The sequence below is a fragment of the Manis javanica genome, chromosome 1, assembly GCF_040802235.1.
Source record: "Manis javanica isolate MJ-LG chromosome 1, MJ_LKY, whole genome shotgun sequence".
Classification (NCBI taxonomy): domain Eukaryota; kingdom Metazoa; phylum Chordata; class Mammalia; order Pholidota; family Manidae; genus Manis; species Manis javanica.
This window is the reverse complement of record NC_133156.1, coordinates 235940036-235960890: the sequence shown is the minus strand read 5'-3', so window position 1 is coordinate 235960890 and position 20855 is coordinate 235940036. Positions and strand designations below refer to the sequence as shown.

General features: G+C 42.9%; 2 protein-coding genes across 4 annotated transcripts in view; one reads left to right on the top strand and one right to left on the bottom strand.

Moving 5' to 3' along the window:
• Positions 1-125: 125 nt before the first annotated feature.
• Positions 126-11175, bottom strand: ITGB1BP1 (integrin subunit beta 1 binding protein 1). 3 transcript variants are annotated; one of them, XM_037026546.2, is made up of 8 exons: positions 11021-11175; positions 7973-8055; positions 6931-7035; positions 4632-4710; positions 3240-3376; positions 1569-1661; positions 873-1027; positions 126-369 (listed from the first exon to the last, which is right to left on the bottom strand). In XM_037026546.2, the coding sequence occupies exons 3-8, from the start codon at positions 7000-7002 to the stop codon at positions 315-317; spliced, it is 591 nt and encodes a 196-aa protein (XP_036882441.1). In that variant the 5' UTR covers positions 7003-7035; positions 7973-8055; positions 11021-11175; the 3' UTR covers positions 126-314. The 3 variants fall into 3 exon arrangements, with proteins under 3 accessions (XP_036882441.1, XP_036882440.1, XP_036882442.1); XM_037026545.2 differs by having other exon boundaries at positions 878-1027; XM_037026547.2 differs by lacking the exon at positions 1569-1661 and having other exon boundaries at positions 878-1027.
• CPSF3 (cleavage and polyadenylation specific factor 3) overlaps positions 11119-20855 on the top strand; it is a 31911-nt gene continuing 22174 nt past the window's right edge. The window contains exons 1-7 of the mRNA XM_037026543.2: positions 11119-11455; positions 14524-14587; positions 15651-15748; positions 16400-16528; positions 17809-17986; positions 19183-19272; positions 20636-20786. Coding sequence (XP_036882438.1) covers positions 11406-11455; positions 14524-14587; positions 15651-15748; positions 16400-16528; positions 17809-17986; positions 19183-19272; positions 20636-20786 — 760 coding nt within the window. The 5' untranslated portion in view covers positions 11119-11405. The remainder of the gene's footprint in view (positions 11456-14523; positions 14588-15650; positions 15749-16399; positions 16529-17808; positions 17987-19182; positions 19273-20635; positions 20787-20855) is intronic.

Genomic DNA, 20855 nt, shown 5'->3' with positions numbered 1-20855 from the left:
CTCGTGCTCCTTGTCACTGAGTGCACTTCTGTGACACTTAGGTGGTAAGCTTATTTATGTTTAAAAGTGACAGGTGAGATTTCTTTTTTTGTCCCAGAAAGTAGAAAACTTCACTAAGAGTTAGCTCACTGTTAATACACACTTTAATAGAAAAGCAAATGATCAGTGTTTTATACATTGCATTTTCCTCAGAAAATCTACATCAAAGGATAATTTCATATTTCCAAATAGTTCAACATTGCAGATGGAAAACAGCTGATGTTTCACAAGAAGTGGACTTCCCCTTGAAGGCAGAATTCAAGATTTCTCAGACGTTAATACAGAGTCAAAAGCGGTGGATAAAATTTTGCAGATTGCTTGTGCCTGTTCCTGCATTAAGTGACAAGATACAGTCAGAGAGCCCATAAATCTCTCCCTGGACCTAACCTGACCAGCAGAGGGATAGATCAGACCCTCTTAACACCTCTCCTAGACCTAAATATCTGCAGTTTTGGAAGGCCCAGGACACAGCCTGCCAGGATCAGCACAACACCTCCATCTGGCTCCCTTCCTGTGCATGGGGCACGGGAACTCGGCCTTGGGGAAGGGGCATCAGGAGTAAGAAAAGGAGGAGGCCTCTGCCCATACCGCCTTTGCTCGCCAGCTTTGTGAAGAGCCCGGCCTCCCGATCCCCACACGCAGGAGTGCTGCTGCTGGCCTAACGAATAGTGCACAACCTGCAGCAGGTCTGGAAGCTAGCAGACCTGACACTCATTGTATTATGCCAGGTATTCGACACATGGTGGATCGCATCTGTTCAGCCTTGGAGAAGACTGTAGTCTCTGGCACTGCCACCTCATTTGATGAATAAGGGACCAACCAAGGCAACAGACCTTACCAGGCTGTTGCACTGATAAACCCACAGGCTGTACTCTTCATTGCTTGCATCTGTGGTCTTCAGAGCCAATAAGCTTTTTCCTGCCCCCAGACCATCATCATAACACACCATCCGGATGATTAAATACAGAGCATGCCTATGCAAAACATCCTGCAGAAGTCAGGAAAAAGAAAGATCGTGACTATTTTCTGTGTTTCTCCACTCTTACAACATTTTCCATGCAGAATGTATTATGAGGCTTTTAACAGAACCTACCCATGGATCTGGCAGAAAATAGTTATATAGGTTTTTCACCCAAAGGGTCATTCTGGTGTGCGTAGTTGTGAGATAGTGTGCCTTCAGGATTATACTTTCCTACTTAAATTCCAGAAAGACAGGAGTAAGATCTAAGTTCACAATCCTGTTCTCTATGCCCAGCTTCCACACTGACAGCTACTCTGAGCTGGCATGGGGTCTGAAGTTGAAAATGCATTAGGGGCCACAGTGGGGTGTTGGCTTGGGCCCTATTACACAGGGAAGCTAAAGGAGCCGTGTTCATTCACCCTAAGAAATTAGTCACTGTTCAGACCATTGCCAGGAAAGTTTACAAACCTGTCTGGGATGGGTAGGAGCAGACCTAACGACAGGTAAGCCCATACCAGCCTCAACTCCTGAATACCTGAAACACATTTTCCCTTAATTATTTACTTACATACTGATCTGATGTTGATACTTTTATACCATACTTGGAAACGCCCATAATAAATTCTTCCTCCAGAGGAACGAAAGGCAACTTTCCATCTTGCTTTAAAGTGAAAATAAATTACATGATACACATTAAAATTGTTAACCTTCTTAAGTCTGATAGACAATTTTGATATCTGGCCATCTGAAAACCAAACCCTTTAAAGAATGGGGGATACACAATAACCCAGCAAGAATTTCTCTCCAGAGTCCGAAGGAAATTTTTCCCCCATGTTTTTTTACACCCACTAATCTGAGCGAAGTTCAGAGCACTCCCTGCAGACTGCCCTCTCCCGTGGCCTTGGTGTTGACCCTAGTTACAAACTGAGTACTCGTCACAGATCCCAATGAGGGGTAACATGTTTACATTAAGAAATAAAAGTCTGTTTAGATTTAAGGATACGCAAAGCTTATACTAATGGCAGCAAGTGAAATGGCCAGGAAACAGCCGCAGGCACCATTTTTCTCAGCCATTTCATATCCTGCCCAGCTGAGGATATAACATCCCTCTGCCCCAGGGCTTTGGGCAAGCAAACTGCTTGATGGTTACTCAGCTCTCAAAAAAATCAGTAGCTCGATTTTGAGCTATTCAGAGACAAAGCAGCAGATAGTACCTGGTGGTTTCCTTAGATTATCCAGCTTCATCTCCTAAGTCAGAATACCACCTTACTTGCCTTCTCTAAAATATTTACGATCTAGTCTACAAGCACTGGATGTTCCAGACTACAAATATTTTTGTGGAACCACTTCCCTACATTAAAAAGGATGGCGGATGGGCCACGCGCCTGACCTGTCGGGCCCTCACGCAGCTATGGTGACTTCTTTCCAGTCACCTCACAGATATAAAGCACTCCAAGAATCAAAAGATGAATAATAAAATAGTAATGCTATTGGTAATAATGGAATTTCAACAAGCCCAAATTCTACAGTGATATGAGAAATTTAGCAGTCCTTATCAGAATGAAAATAACCCTAGTGAAACTTTCGGAGGAGGGGGGAATTACTAGCCGTCTTTCAGTATAACATGTTAGTTTGATTAGTTGTCGCTTGCATGTTGGAATGACCTTGTATTCCAGACTAAAAGCTGGGATACTAATGGCATTAGTCCAGACTGTCAAGAGTTCTCTGTTAAGTGGCAAATTCAACTGGCTGACATCCCTCAGAAGAAACTTCTTATGCTTCCATAAGCATATGAGACATTTATATTTAATGACCCCATTCTCCATGACTTTTAAGAGACCATACATTCTTAAGAGTAACCAACACTCTAAGAATTGGTAAAAGAATCTTCCATTGCAGTAATACCCCTTTGGTAATGACACAAAGACATGTGATTCCATTTTCTAGAAATTCAGGAAGCAATTCACTAACTATATACAGTGTTCTTTCTGTTTGTCCACTCCACCATTGGCAAGGGGACAGATCTTACAATAGTTAATGCACTACGGTTTGAAGGAAGGAACTATGTCTGTGCTCATGTGCGACTTGGCCTTCACAGCGCTCAGTAAACATTGTAACAGTGAGAAAAGTGTGGCTTCTGGATGAGACAGTAGGAAGACCTGGAAGAGCAAAAGTCTGTCTCTAAAGCCATGAGTTTACTCTGGAAATCTTCTAAAATTGAAGAAAAAAATGTTTTTACCTGGGCAACATCTATATAATTTATCAGGTCTAGTGGCCCTTCAAGACTTTTCCCCTCAGAGAATTTCAGTTTCTCAATGGCACCAACATATTTTATTCGAAATTCTGCACAGGTATCAGAATTATTGTTGCTTTGACCTAAAGGTGAAAGGAAAATTGTAATGATAAGACTTCAAAAGTATCTGCATTATATAAGGATATCCTCAGTCCTTTCCCAAAGCAGACTGTCTCGTCAGATCTTAACCTTTAATAAAAATAAAGATTTTATGATGCAACAGGAAAAAACTTTAAATTTTACCAACTTTTTCCTCAGTGACTGACAATATGCTAAATGTATAAAAACCTCAGTAGGAATTTAAAATGTCAGCTAGATAATTATTGAGTTCCTTTTATCATATATAATGATAGTTAATTTCTTTTTGGTTTCTCCTCCCTCTTTACCATGTTAACTTTCTTTTCTGATTCAGCAGACCTGGTCTACCTCTACCATTCAGTCAGAAAAAAGACATTTTTTTCCATATTGGTGGAATAATGCTAGATAGGAAATCTCTTAACAGATGGCAACTGTGTGTGTGTGTGCGTGCGCACATGCACATGCGTACACACTTGCTGTAAAACCAGCCGACACAGAATTTATCACAAAGTATTTACATTATCTACCAGTTATGGGAGGACTATGTGATTACTTGCAGGTTGTGTTTATATAATAAAAAGATGCCTACATTTTTGGTATTTTTAAAGCATCTGGAAGCATAGAGATGCTACCATATTCTCTTTTACATCACATGATTCTTCTAAGTCCCCATCACCATCTTTTATAGGCTCACTAGTCTATGATCCTGAAGGGAAAATGGAAGGATTTTAGACAAGAAAATGAACATAGTAAGTATATTTGCCATTAGACACAAGCCTTTAATGGACCTGGGTTAGAAGTTCACCTTTTGGTTTCTCAGGAGCTACTAATTTCAGGTGGCTGCATAAATGTTTTCAAGGGTCTGTGACAGATGCTGCACGTAATTACCATGTGCTGCTGATGTTTACAACCTGATACATCTCTTGGTCAGTAGCTCCTTAGTCCTTTTCGTCAGCCAGGCATTTATCCTATACCCACAAGCAAGATAACTCCAATATAATTCATACACTGCCACCGCCTGTTTGCTCTGGGACCCGTCACAAGCCCATGTGCCCTAGCAACCCACCAGGACAGGGGTGTCAGCCACTCCACATTCCCAACCCACATTCCCACCAGATCTTGGACTGTTCCTAAATTCCTGTGAAAATCAGCAAAGGAGAGAGAGAAAACCCCAAATACACAAGAAGTACTGTGCTACCCTGATAAATCAAAATGAACCTCAGTTAAAAGCCTTAATAACCAGCCAGCCTTTTTCCATACCTGAGCTCTTGGTGGAATCTGTATCCAGGCTGGCCACAGTGCTGGACCGTGAAAGCCCCCCAAGGCTAGACTCTACAGACTGAGAAGTAACAAAAATTTAAACAGTTAGAAGCACCATCTTCTCTTAAGTTCACTACCAAACATCCAAATTAGTTTGGACAGATTTTTATCTAAAGATAAATTCTATAGCAAACTTCAAAAAACAGGTAATCCCAACTATTCTTCCCATAACAATATTTGGATAAATGTGATGTCAACATACCAGTGTAAATCAAAGCCATTACCTGTATCCTCACAAGATACCTGAAATTAACATGAAAATCCACACCTTGCTTCCCCATCATTTCTACTGAACCAAAGAAGAACTCTGTGTAAAAAGCAGCAGAGAATATTATTCTGTTTAATAAACGAGACCCAGAAGGGTGAAGTGATTTACCCAGTGTTACATGTAAAAAATGCCCCAGATCTCTAGTTCCCACCCCAGTGCTTCTGCAACCACTCCAACTAGCACCCAGTCCGCAGCAGTTGGAACCCAGGCTGCCTACAGACAGAGCATAACTATCAACATGAACTGCAAAGAAAAAAAACCCCAACAATACTGTTAAGCGAAGTAGAATCATGTATGTTCCTATATAGTTTGTTCTACAGGGTTATACTCTGGATGTGCTTAATTTATTTAGAAATAGCACTGTGTGAAAACTTTTGATTCCAAAAAGTCACTCTTTGGTACCTCAAAGTTAGTAAGTAAATCAAGGTGAATGCAAAAACGTATCGTCTTAAATATGTTTCTGCCCCTTTTCAATAAGTGCACGTGTTGGAACATAATGTAGAATGAGAACAGAGCTGTATGCACAGAGACGTCCATGATGTCACGTGCGGTGCTGAAAATCAGAAGTGACCTTAATTTTCAATGGGGAAGGGGAGCTGGAATTAAGATGCTGTTACGAATTTAGACTGACTCCTGGGACAAGCACAAGCCTGGTGAGCAGCAGAGTGAGCTGCTGTTCTGCAAGCCCGCACCGGCGAACATCAGCACCTGCCGACCCTCTGAGCGAGCGGAACAGGAAGGGAGAAACGGGCCTATTTTTCCCACGTTCAGAATATACAACAAAAGCTTACAGCATCCTAGGACAAATCCCACAGCCACACTTGCTTAGAAGCCGCGGGGTGGCTCACCATCATCTCTGGGGCAAGCCCCTCCCTCCACGGTGCATGGTCCCTTTCCGTACCTCCCCAGCCCCGTGAGCACATCCAGGAACCCAAGGCCTGGAACTGACGTCTCCAGCCATTAGCAAGGCCCTTGAGTCAGAACATCAGGGCTCTAGTCCTACTCTGCCAGCCGCAAGTTGGTAATTCTCCCTTTCTCCAGATGCTGATCTACAAAACAAGAAGCTGGCCCAGCCACGGATCCTCACTCGGGTTGGGGTCCTCACCCTTAAGGGCTGGGAAGGTAACATCAGAGAGGGTCTTAACTAACTTCAGGAGTTCAAAAACCTTAAAGAAAACTCAATTTTCCTACTCTTAAGGTGGCACAGGATTCCTAAATTGTCAAGTTTCTGTGCTTTTGGCTAGAAGCATATCAGGTCAGTGAAAGCACTGCTTATCACCTGACTGAGAATCCCAAAAGGCAGGCAGTCCGGTGTGTCCTCACTGGTGAAGGGCGGCCGCAGGTTAGCGTGAGGCGCCCCCTGGGGGTGGCCTCCCTATGTGTGGTGCCGCGGGCTGCCCTACTGCCTCTCCAAGTCCTGGCACTGTCCATCCATCTTTAAAAATAGAAAGTTCACAAGGGTGGAAAATGATAAAAGGGCCCCATTAGTAGTAAAAATATGGGGCTCGCTGGACAAGTTCCAGCAAACTAGAACTTAGGACCCTAAGGTCCCTTGTTCAAATACTTCACTTCTCTAGGGTTCTAATCATGACGTATGCCTCACTATTCAACTAACTCCTAAGTAAATAGAATTATAGTTATGCACACATACCACAAACCCTAGAATTCAAAGATCCAGCCCCTTAAATTACCTACAATTTCTATAATGTAAAAAAACTTTAGTCTTTCAATGACACCATTAATGTCCTGTCCCATCTTAGTGCATTTAAGCTTTTAGAAAAATCTACCAAACAAAATAAAATTAAATCAAGCACAGAATGTGTCTCTAGTGCGAAAAACAAATGTTATAACACACCTAGTTTGAGGAATACCATCAAGTCTCCCATGGCTAGTACCCTTTATACCGTGTCTGTTAGAAGAAACAGAATCCTCATAGCTTTATGATTCTGCCCCTAATTCCGTTTCCCCCACCTTGCTCTTAGTACTGATTTCACTGCTTTGGGAACTGCTACTGCTGTGTCGTTTTTTGCCTTTCCGAAACATTTCTTCACCATAGCTTGACCCAGAGGAGCTCCCCTAGAAGAACAAAGTTGGTTAGCCATCTATCAAGAAAAGCAACTTTAAACCTATTTATGCATGATAAGAATAAAGTCAATTCCTTCCAGTATTCCTTCTGTGAAATACTGCTCTTACTTAAACATATTTTCCTTTGACCCCCAAATTTAAATTTTATTCTCTTTGACTTATAAAATATCTAACCCAAAAGGGGAGGAAACTTCTCATCCTATCTAGAGGGATGAAAAGCACTGTTAATCAGAAGTAACAGACATATGTCATGTCATCTAGTTCTCAAAATATTTAAGTCCTCCTTAATCAATTCAAGATGTAAGTGACAATTAATCAATTAAAGTAAGTGACATATTATTTTACCAACCAAGATACTGAGATTCAGTTATGTCTCAGGTTCACATCCCGTAAATGGTAGGGCTTGTGTTCCTCTCAGAAATGTGCACTTTTCTTTAAGTCTTCAACTATCTTTAGGTAAAGCGGACATAAACCCACTCCTAGATCTGGCTCTCACCTCCTCACCCCAGTAAGGCCAGGGAAGGAGGGGACCATAAGTTCCTGGGGATAGTATTATATAAATCTTTTTTAAAAAATAATTCATGCTTTGGAAAGAAGATTTATCCTTGCCTGTTTCACTGGAGCACATCTATTAGACTTAGAAAATTTTTGACTGTGTAGCATTTCCTAGTTGAAGTACTTCCAAATACATTGTCTCATTTTGTCCTCACAGCAACCTGGTGACATATTCACTTGCTCCAGATGTTTTCTGAGGGTCCTTCTGTGCCACATACTACAGTTGCACTGTCCGGGGGTCACAGAAGATAGCTTATAATCTGCTTTTTATAGATGAGGGACCTGTGACTCATCTTTCAAGAGGAATTACGAGTAAGATAACCAAACAAAGTTTTCCAAAGAGATTTTAAAAGGGATCAGGGAATCTACTTACTGGAGAACGAATGCTACTTTATCGCCTTCACAGACAGCAGTCAGCACAGGTGGCATCCTGCCATTCTGGCACAGTTAGTGTACCTGGCGAAGGAAACAGGAGGAGTAAACCATGGATGGTCAACGAATCCCACTCACCAGATCTGGCCTTCGTCCACGTGCCCAAGACAGACTCCCGAGCCTGAGCTTTTTCAACAGCCTCACCATCCAATTTATTTCTATACTTCCGCTTAATCTGTGGAGTAGCAAGAAAATCTGACTGGTTCAGTGAGGAGCCCTTTGGAGCTGGGATACGTCAGTGAGGAAAGCAGAAAAAGCCCTGGACTTCAGGGAGCGCATTTTCAGAGAACAACAAAAAATATATAAAGCACATCAGTAGGAAAGAATGACTGGTACAAGGGAAGCTAGAGCAAGTGATGGGAGGGAGGGGTGGGTCCTCTCCATAGAAAAAGATGCTCGGAGGAGGTGAGAGTTAAGGGAACGGGGAATAGAGGGGGGAAAGAGAGTAGACAGCAAGTGCAGAGGCCCCAGGGACCACGCCTGACGTCACAGGAGGGAGGGAATGACAGGTGAGGAGTGTCAGAAGGCCTTGCGGACCACGACAAAAGTTTGGGGGTTATTTTGGGTTTCACAGGAGGACTAGAAGCTTTTACAACAGTCAAGTGATATGACCAGATTTCTGTTTTAGAAAGATGACTCCGGCTGCCGCTGGACAGGGAACCAACTGCACAGAATAAGAGTAGAAAGAGGGAGACTGATTAGAAGGCCTCCATGGTTAATTAGTTGCATGTGACAGCCTTGCCGTGGAAGGATACCTTTCAGTAAGAGACATGGCAGGAGAGCCTTAGTCCGAGGTCTGCACAAACTGGGGCTAACCTAACAGCATAAAATACCATGCTGGTGGTCTCCGATGGGTTAAAATGTTGGTGTTAGCATACTTAAGTGCATTATATTTTAAATTATGTATAACAACTTCAAATATGATTTTAAAATCTAATTTGGTTCCATTGTTAGTGAAATCCTGAAGCATCCCTAGAATATTTGAACTGAAAAATCACTGCATTATACTATAATGCCTTTGCAACTCTCAAGATTCTCTTTCCATTGTCAATCTAGGAGCTTAGGGAAAAAAAACCCCACTTATTGAAGTCTTTGATATCTGCTGCTACTTTGATGTGTGTTCTTAAGCAAATCATTCTTGTCTCTAAATTATTCATGCATAAAACTGAGGCCAAACATACTGATAGTCGTTTGGATGTTCCCACCTAATCAAATGCAAAAATGTGAAAGCAAACCCATCATCTTCCCCTCCACACCTGCTCTCCTCTCCCTTTCTGTAAATTATATCAGTTTGGGTAGGAACCAGGAAGTCATCCCCACCTCTCTGTCCTGCCCACATGGAATCAAGCACTAAGATCCACTGAATAGACCACCTGAATGATCCTCACACCCATGTTCCTAACAGGGCCCCAAATCACTAGGCCACTGCTGTGTAGAAATGCTTTTTATTATCTGATGAAACTGGTGTATCCTCAACCCATGAAAATGCATATGCATGAAATATGGCATGTAATGGAAGCAATTCATGTCCCAGCTGGACTCCTTGCCACTTTAAATCTACCACCATGCTCCAGCTAAAATGATCTCTTTAAAATTCCAATCTGATGTCACTGAGTGCTTAAAATCTTTCACTGGCTCCCCCAAGTTAGCGACTGAAGTCAAAGCTCTGTACCAAGACATGCCAGGTCCTCCATGACCTGGCTCCTACCTACCTCTCCAGTCTCATCTTCAACACCAGCCTCACACCTCATCTCTAAGGAGTGCAAAGCTGATGGGGGCTGGCAGCACGCACTCTGCCCCATGTCTCCATGCTTTGCTCCCACCATTCCCTCTGCCAGGAATGCCCTTCTACCTTTCATTCACTCAGCTAACTTAAGTGACCTTTCGAGACTTAGTTCGAGAAAGCCTCCCTTGGACCTCCAGGTTGGGCTAAGTGACCCGTGCTCCACAAGTTTCAGTGGACACCCTGATCTCTCTCTCACGTGGACCTGTGAGCTGGTCACAAAGGTGTCTAGGTTATTCATCTCTGGGTACCCAATGCCTGGCACAGCCTGGCAGACGGCATGCTTAACGAACTGGAAAACTTTCTTAGGAGATGACATCCAAAGAATAACTGCCACATACTGAACACCGACCTGGTGCTGCGCAGGTCCAGCTGCTATATATATAACAATCCATATAAAATATATCTATATCTATATCTACCTATCAATCACCCTCCATATATCACCCTCCATATAAAATATATCTATATCTATCTATCTATCTATCTATCTATCTATCTATCTATCTATCTATCTATCTATCTATCATCTATCTATCTATCTATCTATCTATCTATCTATCTATCTATCTATCTATCTATCTATCTATCTAATCATCTACCTCTAACCCTCCATATAAACCAGCAACGCAGCGGGCAGTATTACAGCCCCTCTCAAAACGCGGATATTAATAAGCGACTTGCCCAAGGTCGCCAGGCTAGCTGTGGGTGGGGCCAAGTTGGCACTTAGACGGACCAGGCTCCAGAGTTCTTTCCAGACCCCACCCCGCTTTCCCCGTCTTCTGCCGGTCGTGCTGCGCGTGCGCCGTGCAGGTGCGAGGATGACAGTAAACAGACACAGCCCGGCCCCACGCAGCGCGGGAAGCGGGTGGAAGCGGTCGGGAAGCCAAGGGGCGCCAGCACAAGAAGCGAGGGCCCCACGCGCGTCGCCCTGTCCCGCGGAACCCGCCCGTGAGACGCCTGTCACAGAGCCGCAGTGGCGCCGCAGAGGGGAATCGGCACCCGGGCTCTGCCTCCTCCGCGGGCCCGCCCGCGCCCACCCCGCGCCGCCGCGGGCCGCGGTGCCGGCGCGGGAAGTCTGGGTCCTGGGGACGCGGCCCCACAGCCCCACCCATCCGCCCCGCCGCGGGCCTCCTGCCCACGCCACCCTCGGGGCCCTCCCTCCCCGCCGGGCTCAGTTCGGAGCGGCCAGGGCCCGGCTCTCACCTCACAGCCGCTGGCCCGTCCCTGCGGCTGCCTGCGGTCGGGGTCAGATACCCACTATCGAGGCCGCCACTCCGGCTCGAATTCCAGCGCCAGCTTTTCCGGGCCCCCGGCCCCGCCCGCCGGGCCCCGCCTCCGAGGCGTTGCGCAGACGCAGGCTGACCCCGCCCCCGGTTTCTGCGCGGAGAGGAGCCTCACGACCGGGGTTCTCCGACCGGAAGTCGGGGGGAGGAGCCTAGCGGCGCGGGCGCCGGGATGCCGGGATGCCGGAAGCTGTGCTCTCGGTGGATGGGGTTCTTTCTCTTGTAGGTTCCCGTGGCTGTGCCTGCAAACTGGAAAGACTCCGGCGACCTGTTCTTCACCCCCGCTTCGCCTTCAGAGTCCCGAGATGTCCGCGATTCCTGCTGAGGAGAGTGACCAGCTGCTGATCCGACCCCTGTAAGGGACCAGCGGGAGGGAATGAAGCCCGGGCTGTGAGCGAGCGGCAGAGGGGGTAACCGGATGGTTGGCCTCGGTCCCTCCGCGGCTGCCCGCCTCGGCAGCCTGCCCATAGTCCGCAGTTGTGGGCCAGGCCACACAGGCTGAAGGAAATGGCACATGGGAAATGAGATGGTCATGGTTTGCGGCCAGTTTCCTCATGGCTGTGCCTGAAACTTTAGCAGATGAGATGGGAGATGCTCTCCGGGTCCAGTTTACGAAGGACCTTGTATGCACACGGAGTTGGAGCGTTTATCATGTCAGTTACAGGGAGCCAACGAAGGATTTTAAGCAGGAATGAGATATAATGGGAATTACGTTTTAGGAAGATTGCTCCTAGTGGCGATGTAGCAGATGAATAAAAGGATGGATTAAGTGAAAGGAATCCAATGACACATAAGTGAAATAATCCAAGTGATAAGCAATGAGAGCTTGGAATGAGTGAAATGAGTAGCAGTGTGCTGGAAAGAAATAGATTAAGGAAGTAAACTCTTTAGAACTTGGTAGCTGATCACTTGAATTGGAAAGGGGCAGTTGTGGGGAGGGAAGGCCGGCAGAAGAGTGTTAGAATGACTCACACTCCTAGGTTGGACAGCTGGGAAATGGTCATGTCAATCACTCAGGAACTACAGGAGATGGGCCAAGTCTGGAGTAAATTTGGGAGTTTGCTGTTTTGTAACAGCTTTATTGGTATAATTCACATACATACAGCTCATTTAAAGTGTACTAGTCAGTGGTTTTCAGTATATTCACAGAGCTGTGTGGCCATCACCACTGTCTGATTCCAGAGCATTTCCATCGCTCCAGATGGAAACCCCCATCCCCACAAGCAGCCACAGCCACTTCCCCGCAGCGCCCCAGCCCTGTGCGATCATTGATCTGCTTTAAGTCTCTACAGATTTGCCTATGCTGGACATTTCATGTAAACAGGGTTATGTAATATGTAACCATCCATGACTAGCTTCTTTCACTCACCATAATCTTTCCAAGGGTCATAATTTGGGGTTTTTTACTCATTCAGTAACTATTTCTTGAGGCTTTCTGCATATCAGGCATGGTGGCTATACAGTGGTGAACAAAATGGACCATGTTTCTGCTCTTGTGTAGCTTTCACTTTAATAGTGATAAGCCAGCCGCAAATAGGTAAATACAGTGGTTTCATGTAGTACAAGTGTCATGACAGCATGGTGGGAAGGGCAGATGGGAGGAGGGAGTCGAAAGAAGGCTTCAGAAGGTGACATTTGGGCTGAGACCCAGATGACACAAAGTCGATGATCATGTCAGCCCCTCGGGGCAGAGCATTCCAGGGAGAGAGGAGAGCAAGGACCTCGAGGTGAAAACTAGTTTTGAATGCAAGGTGCCTGGGAAGTATCCCAGTAGAGATACCTGAAGACCAGGGGTCTGTAGAGGTTTGGCATTCAGAAGAACAGTGTGGACCACAAATACAAGCTTGGAAGTCATCAGTGTGTCAGAAACATGAGGATGAGGATCACAAAGACTGAGGAGAGGGCCCAGGAGGGAACCCTCGGTGCATCAACATTTGAAGGCTGAGTGTGAAGGAAATGAAGGAGGGAAACCAGCAAGACAGACGAAAGCATGAGTCAGAGAACTTCAGAGAGCGCCTGAGTAGTGAGGGCTGCCAGGCTGCCAAGAGAGCAAGTGGGGTGAGAACTCAAAAGAGCCGTTGGCACTTTGCACCAGAGAGCTGCTTTGCAAGGAGAGGTTCTGGAGAATGGTTGGAAAAGCCAGACTGCGGTGAATTGGGTGAGTGGACATGAGGAAATAGCAGAGTGTACACGGTTCTTTTAGGAAGCTGGCTGTAAAGAGGAATCAAGTGGGAACTACAGGAGATAAGAATTAAGGGATTTTAATTTTAGGATGAGAATGACTGCAGAATGTTGTTATTCTGAAAGTAAAGAGCAGATGGTAAAGGAACATTGGTGAGGAAGCTGTGTTCAGTTTCTTGTATGCATGGAGAACTATGGCAAAAAAAACCTTAGAAACAGGTCTGTTACGCTGTTACAGGAGAAATGGCAGAAGGTGTGGGTGTGTTGGTAAGTGAAGTTGAGGAAACTGACATATGAACTGTGTATTTCTTTGATGCAGAGAAGGTCCACACCTCAAGTGAAGAAGAGGACAGAGGGCTGGAAAAGTTAGGAAGGAGGACAAAGTTTGAAATATTTGCTATGGAAACATTAAGAGAAGACTGAGCTAGCAACACTTACAAGGATGCGTATAGGGCCAGTTCAGTAGAAGGAATTCACAGCAGCGCCGTTGTTGCTGGCTTTTATCAGTGGCCTGATCTGAGATGGATCAGCCTCCTGTCTGTCTCCTAGTAAGCAGACCAGGAGTTCTGTGAGGTCAGGGGCCTTGCAGCAGCCATATCCAGATGGTAGGCACCTAATGGAGTGCTTGGCAAGCAAGCTGCTTAATGCTGAGTGAATGAACTGTGACCTAGAATGGTTGGGGAAAGGCATCAAAGGAGAGGGATTTCAAAAACGTGATATCTGGCTTAAAATGCATCTTGTGGTAATTGGAAATTAAGGCTGTCTTATGTTTAAGTACTTGGCATCAAATACACTGAAAGGAAAAGGAGTTGAGATCACAATTATGAATAAGATATCTATTTAAGGTATTTGGTAAATGCAATTATATATTAAAATGAAAGTTTAAGTGCTTATGGGTTTATACTTAAATTAATTGCTGATTCTGAAAGTATTATTAAATAACTTGCATAACTGCTCACTTAGTTTTTCAATACATAATTTCTGCTAACATTCAAAAGATTGAATTTAACCACCTTCTCTCATGATTTTAATAACTGCAAAACCCCTGAGCTCCCAGGGCTCACTTCCCCTCTTTTCCCACAGTAACACTTGTTCCTTCTGTAATTGTGTGGGACTCTCATTTGCCTCACGTGAGTTTCATCACCAGATGGGGCATAGTGTAAGGTGTAAAACAGTTTGGATTCATTGGGCTTGATTTTGATTGTTTTTAATCATTTTTATTTCTCCCCTTGAATTTTACAGTGGAGCTGGGCAGGAAGTAGGAAGATCTTGTATTATTCTGGAGTTCAAAGGAAGAAAAATAATGGTAAATATTATGTTGTAGTCAGGTTACTAGTCTGGCTCTGTCCGACTTGGGTGGTAGGTCTCTTCTCGTACAGTAGGTAGCCTGTTTAGCTCCCAGGAAAGTGCCACCACTGGCATGTAGTCTGTGCTGTGCACTGTTAATGTGAAAAACCAGTACAGACTTCTCCTTAGCGCTTTGATGAGACTGAGAAGATATATTCCAAGATGGTAAAATTGTCAGCGAGATCTCCTGAGCTATTGTTTCTATTCCACTCTTGGAGTATCTAACCAACCTGACTGGCCCAGTCCCAGGAAAGACCCCACAGAACTGCCTGCCCCAACACCTTTCATTGCGTGCTGATAGAGCCCTGGTCTGGCACCTGAGACACCTGCATTAGCACTGGGCCCCTGCCCCTGAGCAAGGCCGTCTGCTCCTCTAGCCCCCTTTCCTTATCTGAGAGAGAGAGGGCGGGGGGGTTAGAGGAGATGGTTTCTGTGGCCCCACTAGAAAGGCAGTTCAACAGCTCATCATGTTCTTCTGGTTTCTACCTCTTTGTGTCTTCCAATCTTAAAAGAACATGCATATGTCAGACAGCGTCATTTTGTTAGTCATTATTGTATTAATTTGGTAATACCACCCCCAAAATGAGTAGACAACTCATTAATGACTGACTCTTAAGAATTTGTTCCCTAATGCTGTAAAATACTTAAATCACCCTGGGAAGTTTCCCATTTCTAATCATGCTCTTCTCACAACCTGATCGGGTAGTAGCAAATCTATAAACTTTTCAAATGCCTCTGGTATCAAAGTTTTAAAAAAAGAGTTCATTCATTGTTAGAGTGACTACGAAAACTAGCTGGAAAGAAGATACCTTGTATTTTGTATTCTGTGACCCTAATTGTGAGCTGTCTTTTTTACGTGCTTGGGAAATTAGAATTGTTAGTGGTCTATTTGCCACATTTAATAAGAATTGCCTTCCAGAGTCCATCTTGATTATGTGTGTGTTGGATCTGACATAAGTGTGTCTGTTGAATGAATTTTAATAGAATGTGGATTTTGCGATCTTCTTTTCTGCCTATTTCAGTTGGACTGTGGGATCCACCCTGGCCTAGAAGGAATGGACGCTCTTCCTTATATTGATTTAATTGACCCAGCTGAGATTGATCTCCTACTAATTAGTCAGTAAGTTTTTTTTTTTATTAATGACACTGTTTTTCAAGGACTTTTACTGTGAAGATCATTCTTTACCAGATTTTAAGATTCTGATGTTTTGAAAGAGTATTTTGGACTAGGAAGCATATTGCAGATATCTAAGTCAGAGACGACACTCCATATTGTCATCACGGGTTAGAGAAGTTTCCTATGAAAACCTTACTCTTATCTGCCTCCAGAGTGAGAAGGAGGTAGCATATGCCTTGGGTCGTTGTAAAACCGAGACCAAGCAAGTCCTTTCCCAGCATATCTCCTGGAGCACACCATCCCGCCCCTTTCTAGGGGTACGTGATATTTATTATAAACAGCAACATGTTTCAACTTTATACCACTGAAGTGCTCTATAATTCTGGCTCCTGAGAGTAGGTTTGGGGGTTGAGAGTAGGTTTGGGTGTATTCTTCTTCCCTCTATCATTGATAAAGTATTTTGATGTTTAAAAATGCTTTTAATGTCTCCTTGCACTAAAACTGGATACAGTATCCCTTCTATCTGCCCTTGGTGTTCTGAAAGTATCAATCAGTATGTAATTGTTGCATCGAACTTTTCTGTACAGTGAACAACAGCTTCATTACATAGTATATTGTGGATAATAGTTTGATCGAATCTTGTTTTGTTCTCAGTTTCCATTTGGATCACTGTGGAGCTTTGCCCTGGTTTCTACAGAAGACAAGTTTCAAAGGAAGAACATTCATGACTCATGCTACCAAAGCTATTTACAGATGGCTTCTTTCAGATTATGTCAAAGTTAGGTAAATTACTTAATAGATTTATGCATGTATTTGATTCTCCACAATACATATGATTCAAGACATGGAGCATTTTGTATTTTGAAATAAGACATTCTCTTTTTATTTAAAGGATCCTTTAATTAAAGGATGTCATTAATTTAGTCATTCAGTAACAACTCATCAAATGCCCACTGTGTACTCAGCACCTTCTTGGCCTTAAAATCTTTACACGGTTTTTACATCCTTTGAAGTCTTTGTAATTTAGGTGAGCTAAAGAGTATGATAACAATATTCCATAAACAGAATTTCATAATTTTATTAAAATGTCAGACCAATATACTTTATACAGTAATATATACTAAAATCTTAGATTATTTGATCAGAGCAAATTGCCTTAAATGAAAAAGTTCTCTGGGAAAGTTGTTTCCAGTTGTTAAGAGGAAAATCTACTCCTTCAGAAAGTTGGGAGCTTTGTAATACCTAGAGCACAAATTATTAACCTTCAAAAGTTTACTGTTTAATATGTACATTCCAAAGTCAGCCAAGATGCAGTTTGTTGGTCTTGATGTATAAATACAAAAGAATGGAAGAGTTATCCTAAGTAATAATTACACTAGTTAATACTAAAATAATGCTTACCACATGCAGCCATAGTCCTCAATTCTTAACGTATGTTAACGTGTTTATTCTTCATATCAACCTCATGGTGTAGGTTCTGTTATGAATCCCATTTTACAGATGGTGAGACGGAGGCACAGAGAGGTTAGTTAGGTAATTTGCTGAGATGGTCCGAGACAACCACAATAAGAGACAAAGCTGGGGTTTAGACCCAGGCAGTCTGGCTCTAGAGCCTGTGTCCTTAACCATCAGTCTCTCTTGCTTTTTTGGAAGTAAAGTAGGTAATTTTCAGGAGAAAATTTATGCTAAACTCTGTAGAGAAATCTTTTCACATCTAGTGTCAGAAACCCTGTCGTAGTTCAGTGTATGTGAGTGGGTATATCTCTCAAATGTGTAGGGCAGAAAAAATGTTTGAGAAATACTATCCTAAAGAGTACTTTGCCTTTATTTACTGGTGCTTTGCTTAGCATCGTGCTTGGTAGCTGCACAATACACATTTTTATTATAATTGCAGAGCAAAAAAAAATACACAAAATGTCCAAGGGATTCTACAAAGCATAATCTATACAATATAGTTTTAAGAAATAACTTCATGGATATATCATCCACAATTACTTTGGAATTCAAAGACTTAAAAAAAATCTCACCCTTAATTCTTTTCATTGGCATCTTTTAAAATTTAGTAATATATCAGCAGACGACATGCTGTATACGGAGACAGATTTGGAAGAGAGCATGGACAAGATTGAAACCATCAACTTTCATGAAGTTAAGGAAGTTGCAGGAATCAAGTTTTGGTGTTACCACGCAGGCCACGTCCTGGGAGCGGCCATGTTCATGATAGAGATCGCAGGCGTGAAGGTACTCGGGCTCCAGCCCTTGGGAGGCATACTTGAGGCCACTCAAGAAAATTCCCCAAGACTTGCAAAGTGTCACAGCAGAAACATAAGATAAAATGAGGTTGATACTTTTTCCTTTTAAATATCATAGTTCATGTTCCCATGGTAATAACTCTTTATACCAAGATTAGAAAAAAGTAAAATCAGCATCTCAAAAGAGTAAAGGTCCCTCGCACTACAGGATTCTTCCTTTTCCACATCCCTTAGAAAACTGATCAGGGAAGATCTTTCTCTGTGGCCGCACGTATTTAACACTGAAATGTGATTTGGCATTCGCGTCCTCTTGATGTCGTAGGACTCGCCTGTAAGCCCCGAGAGGGCGGACTGCTTGAGGGAAAGTTGCTCATCAGAACGGATCTTCACAGCTGCCCCGATGGAAAAGACTAGCAGAAGTCTTGATGAACTTGTGAAAACATAGGTGGACTACCAGGTTTCGAGACTGACTCTAGAAGAGCAGTTCCTAACTGGCTGCACATTAGAATCACTTAGGGAGCCGGTTTAAAATGCCCATTGAATGAAGGTCTGAGGGCGTGGCTGTGGCCTGTCGTTTTCTTTTTACGTTTTCTAGGTGATTCTTATGTGCAGCGAGAGTTGAGAACCAGAGCTCTAGTGTAACATTTCATAAATTTTTAGCAGGTGCTCATACAGTTGACATTTTTACACATGGAACTGTACCTTGTATTGCTAAAGCATTTACTCTTGATGTTTGCTCAAAGACATAAAAGAATATAAGCAGAAAACAGCACAAATGCACAGCTTAATTTGAAACTGGATTTAAAAGTTTGTGCATATCCTCGTATGATATTATTTTGCATTTTAGATGATTTTCCCATATACCTTAGATATCTTGCCTTGTCATGACCTTTTTCTCAAAGATGTTCAGAGCACTTCTCAAGTTTATTAATACACAGGTTACCTTTATGGGATGATTCAGGGAATATATTATTCCCTTTTAGTTAGACTGAATAATTGAAACACTGGATGATTTGTGACCGATGTTACACATTTTGAATTAGACACAAGCATTGCATCTAAACTTCATAGGTTGTAGGCTATTTTTTCTATTGAACTTCACTTTCATATTCATGAGCTAAAAATACTCACTACTAAAATGAAGGCTTCCAAAATCCTAATTTCCTAGTTTTATCTTTTTCACAGCTTTTGTACACAGGTGATTTCTCAAGACAAGAAGACAGACACTTAATGGCAGCTGAAATTCCTAATATTAAACCTGATATTCTTATCATTGTAAGTATTAGTATAGTTAATATAATTATTGTAATTAATGTAATATAAGCAGTATTTTTTTCTAGTGGGGAAAAATCTCATTTTATCAGATATAAATGTATCTGGTTTTTTAGTATAATTTTTTTCTAGTAGGGAAAAATCTCATGTTATCAGATATAAATGTATCTGGTTTTTTAGTATAAAAAATTATTTTTTTGGTTTCTCTTCATAGTACAGCTCTACTCTCTTGCTGTTAAATGTATTAACTGTAATCAAGTATCAGAGATAATGTGCTAGCTCCTAAATATTTTTCTCTAGGTGAGTTACCCCAAATTGGTAGAACATCTTAAGGGTTGCATAGAAAGGGTGTCCTCCACTGCTTTTGCCATCGTGACCGTCTTTTAGCCCACAGCACCTGCTTACTTTATATGTGTGTGTCCTATCTGCCTACTAGGTTGCAAATCCGAGGAAGAAAAAAAAATTAACTCCACAGAAACTTCTGGGGGAGGGGGTTGGGAAAGAGATCTTTCAGGCCTGTGGCTTATATAAGATTACCAACTGTATGTGGTTCAAGTGGAAGAGCTGTTTGTCCCTCACTAACCTACAGAGGCCCCCACTGCCCAAGTGTGAGGGACAGTGCATGCTGCAGTCCATAAGTTTTTCTTTTTATTTGTAAGTGAATTCAGTTTGGCTCAACTCATAAGCACCATATAAACTGACCTTAATTTAAGGGAATTTTTTTTTAACCCTCAGGAAAAAAAAGTAGTTGTTTTCATTATATTTGGTACTTTAGATAGAAGCAGAACTTCCCAAACTTTATTGTGCTTATGAGCCATCTGGTGATAATGGTAAAATGCAGATTCTGACCCAGGATGTCCGGGTGGGGCCCGAGGCTCAGCACGGCTGATAAGCTCCTGGGGATGCCCGTGTTTTCGCGCCAGTGTTCCACACTTAGCAAGGTTTGGGGGTGATTCTTAAACAGAACTGTGAGAAACAAACAAGAAGGAATGTAAGAAACATTATCTGCTTATTTATAAGCCTTGACTTATCAGAGGTGGGAGAAATATCCTTTTTCCCACCCATGGAAAGCAAAATGGTTTAAAAAATTAAAAGACACAGCAAAATTGTCTTGAGCAGAGAAGATACATTTTTGGCCTATTTTCTGATTCCATTTTCTCAAAAGTTCTTACTATATAACCAGATCTGATTTCTAACATTTTTTTTTTTACTCTTCCTTTCAATTATGATTATAACAATACACGTCCAAGAAATGGCACATTTATGGGGAAATGAACCACTTCAATTCTGCATTTCATGGGTGTATGAATTCTGTTTTCTTTGTGAACCATCCATCTTGGTCTCACACTTGCGATGCGCTCTTTAGGAGTCCACCTACGGGACCCACATCCACGAGAAGCGTGAAGAGCGAGAAGCAAGATTCTGTAACACTGTTCACGACATTGTCAACAGAGGGGGCAGAGGTCTCATTCCTGTCTTTGCTCTCGGAAGGGCTCAGGAGCTGCTCTTGATTTTAGGTATGCCTTTTCCTTTCTCATTGGAGAATCTCACAGTCTTGGAGTGCTGTTACGTCAAGGTAATTGCGT

Excerpts from the sequence above, each read along its gene's own strand:
- ITGB1BP1 (XM_037026545.2), bottom strand. The coding sequence starts at position 7,002 with ATGTTTCGGAAAGGCAAAAAACGACACAGCAGTAGCAGTTCCCAAAGC. Across the intron at positions 4,711-6,930 it reads AAATCAGTACTAAGAGCAAG|TCTGTAGAGTCTAGCCTTGG; the intron begins GTGGGGGAAACG and ends GTTACTTCTCAG. Across the intron at positions 1,662-3,239 it reads ATTATATAGATGTTGCCCAG|CAAGATGGAAAGTTGCCTTT; the intron begins GTAAAAACATTT and ends TTCACTTTAAAG.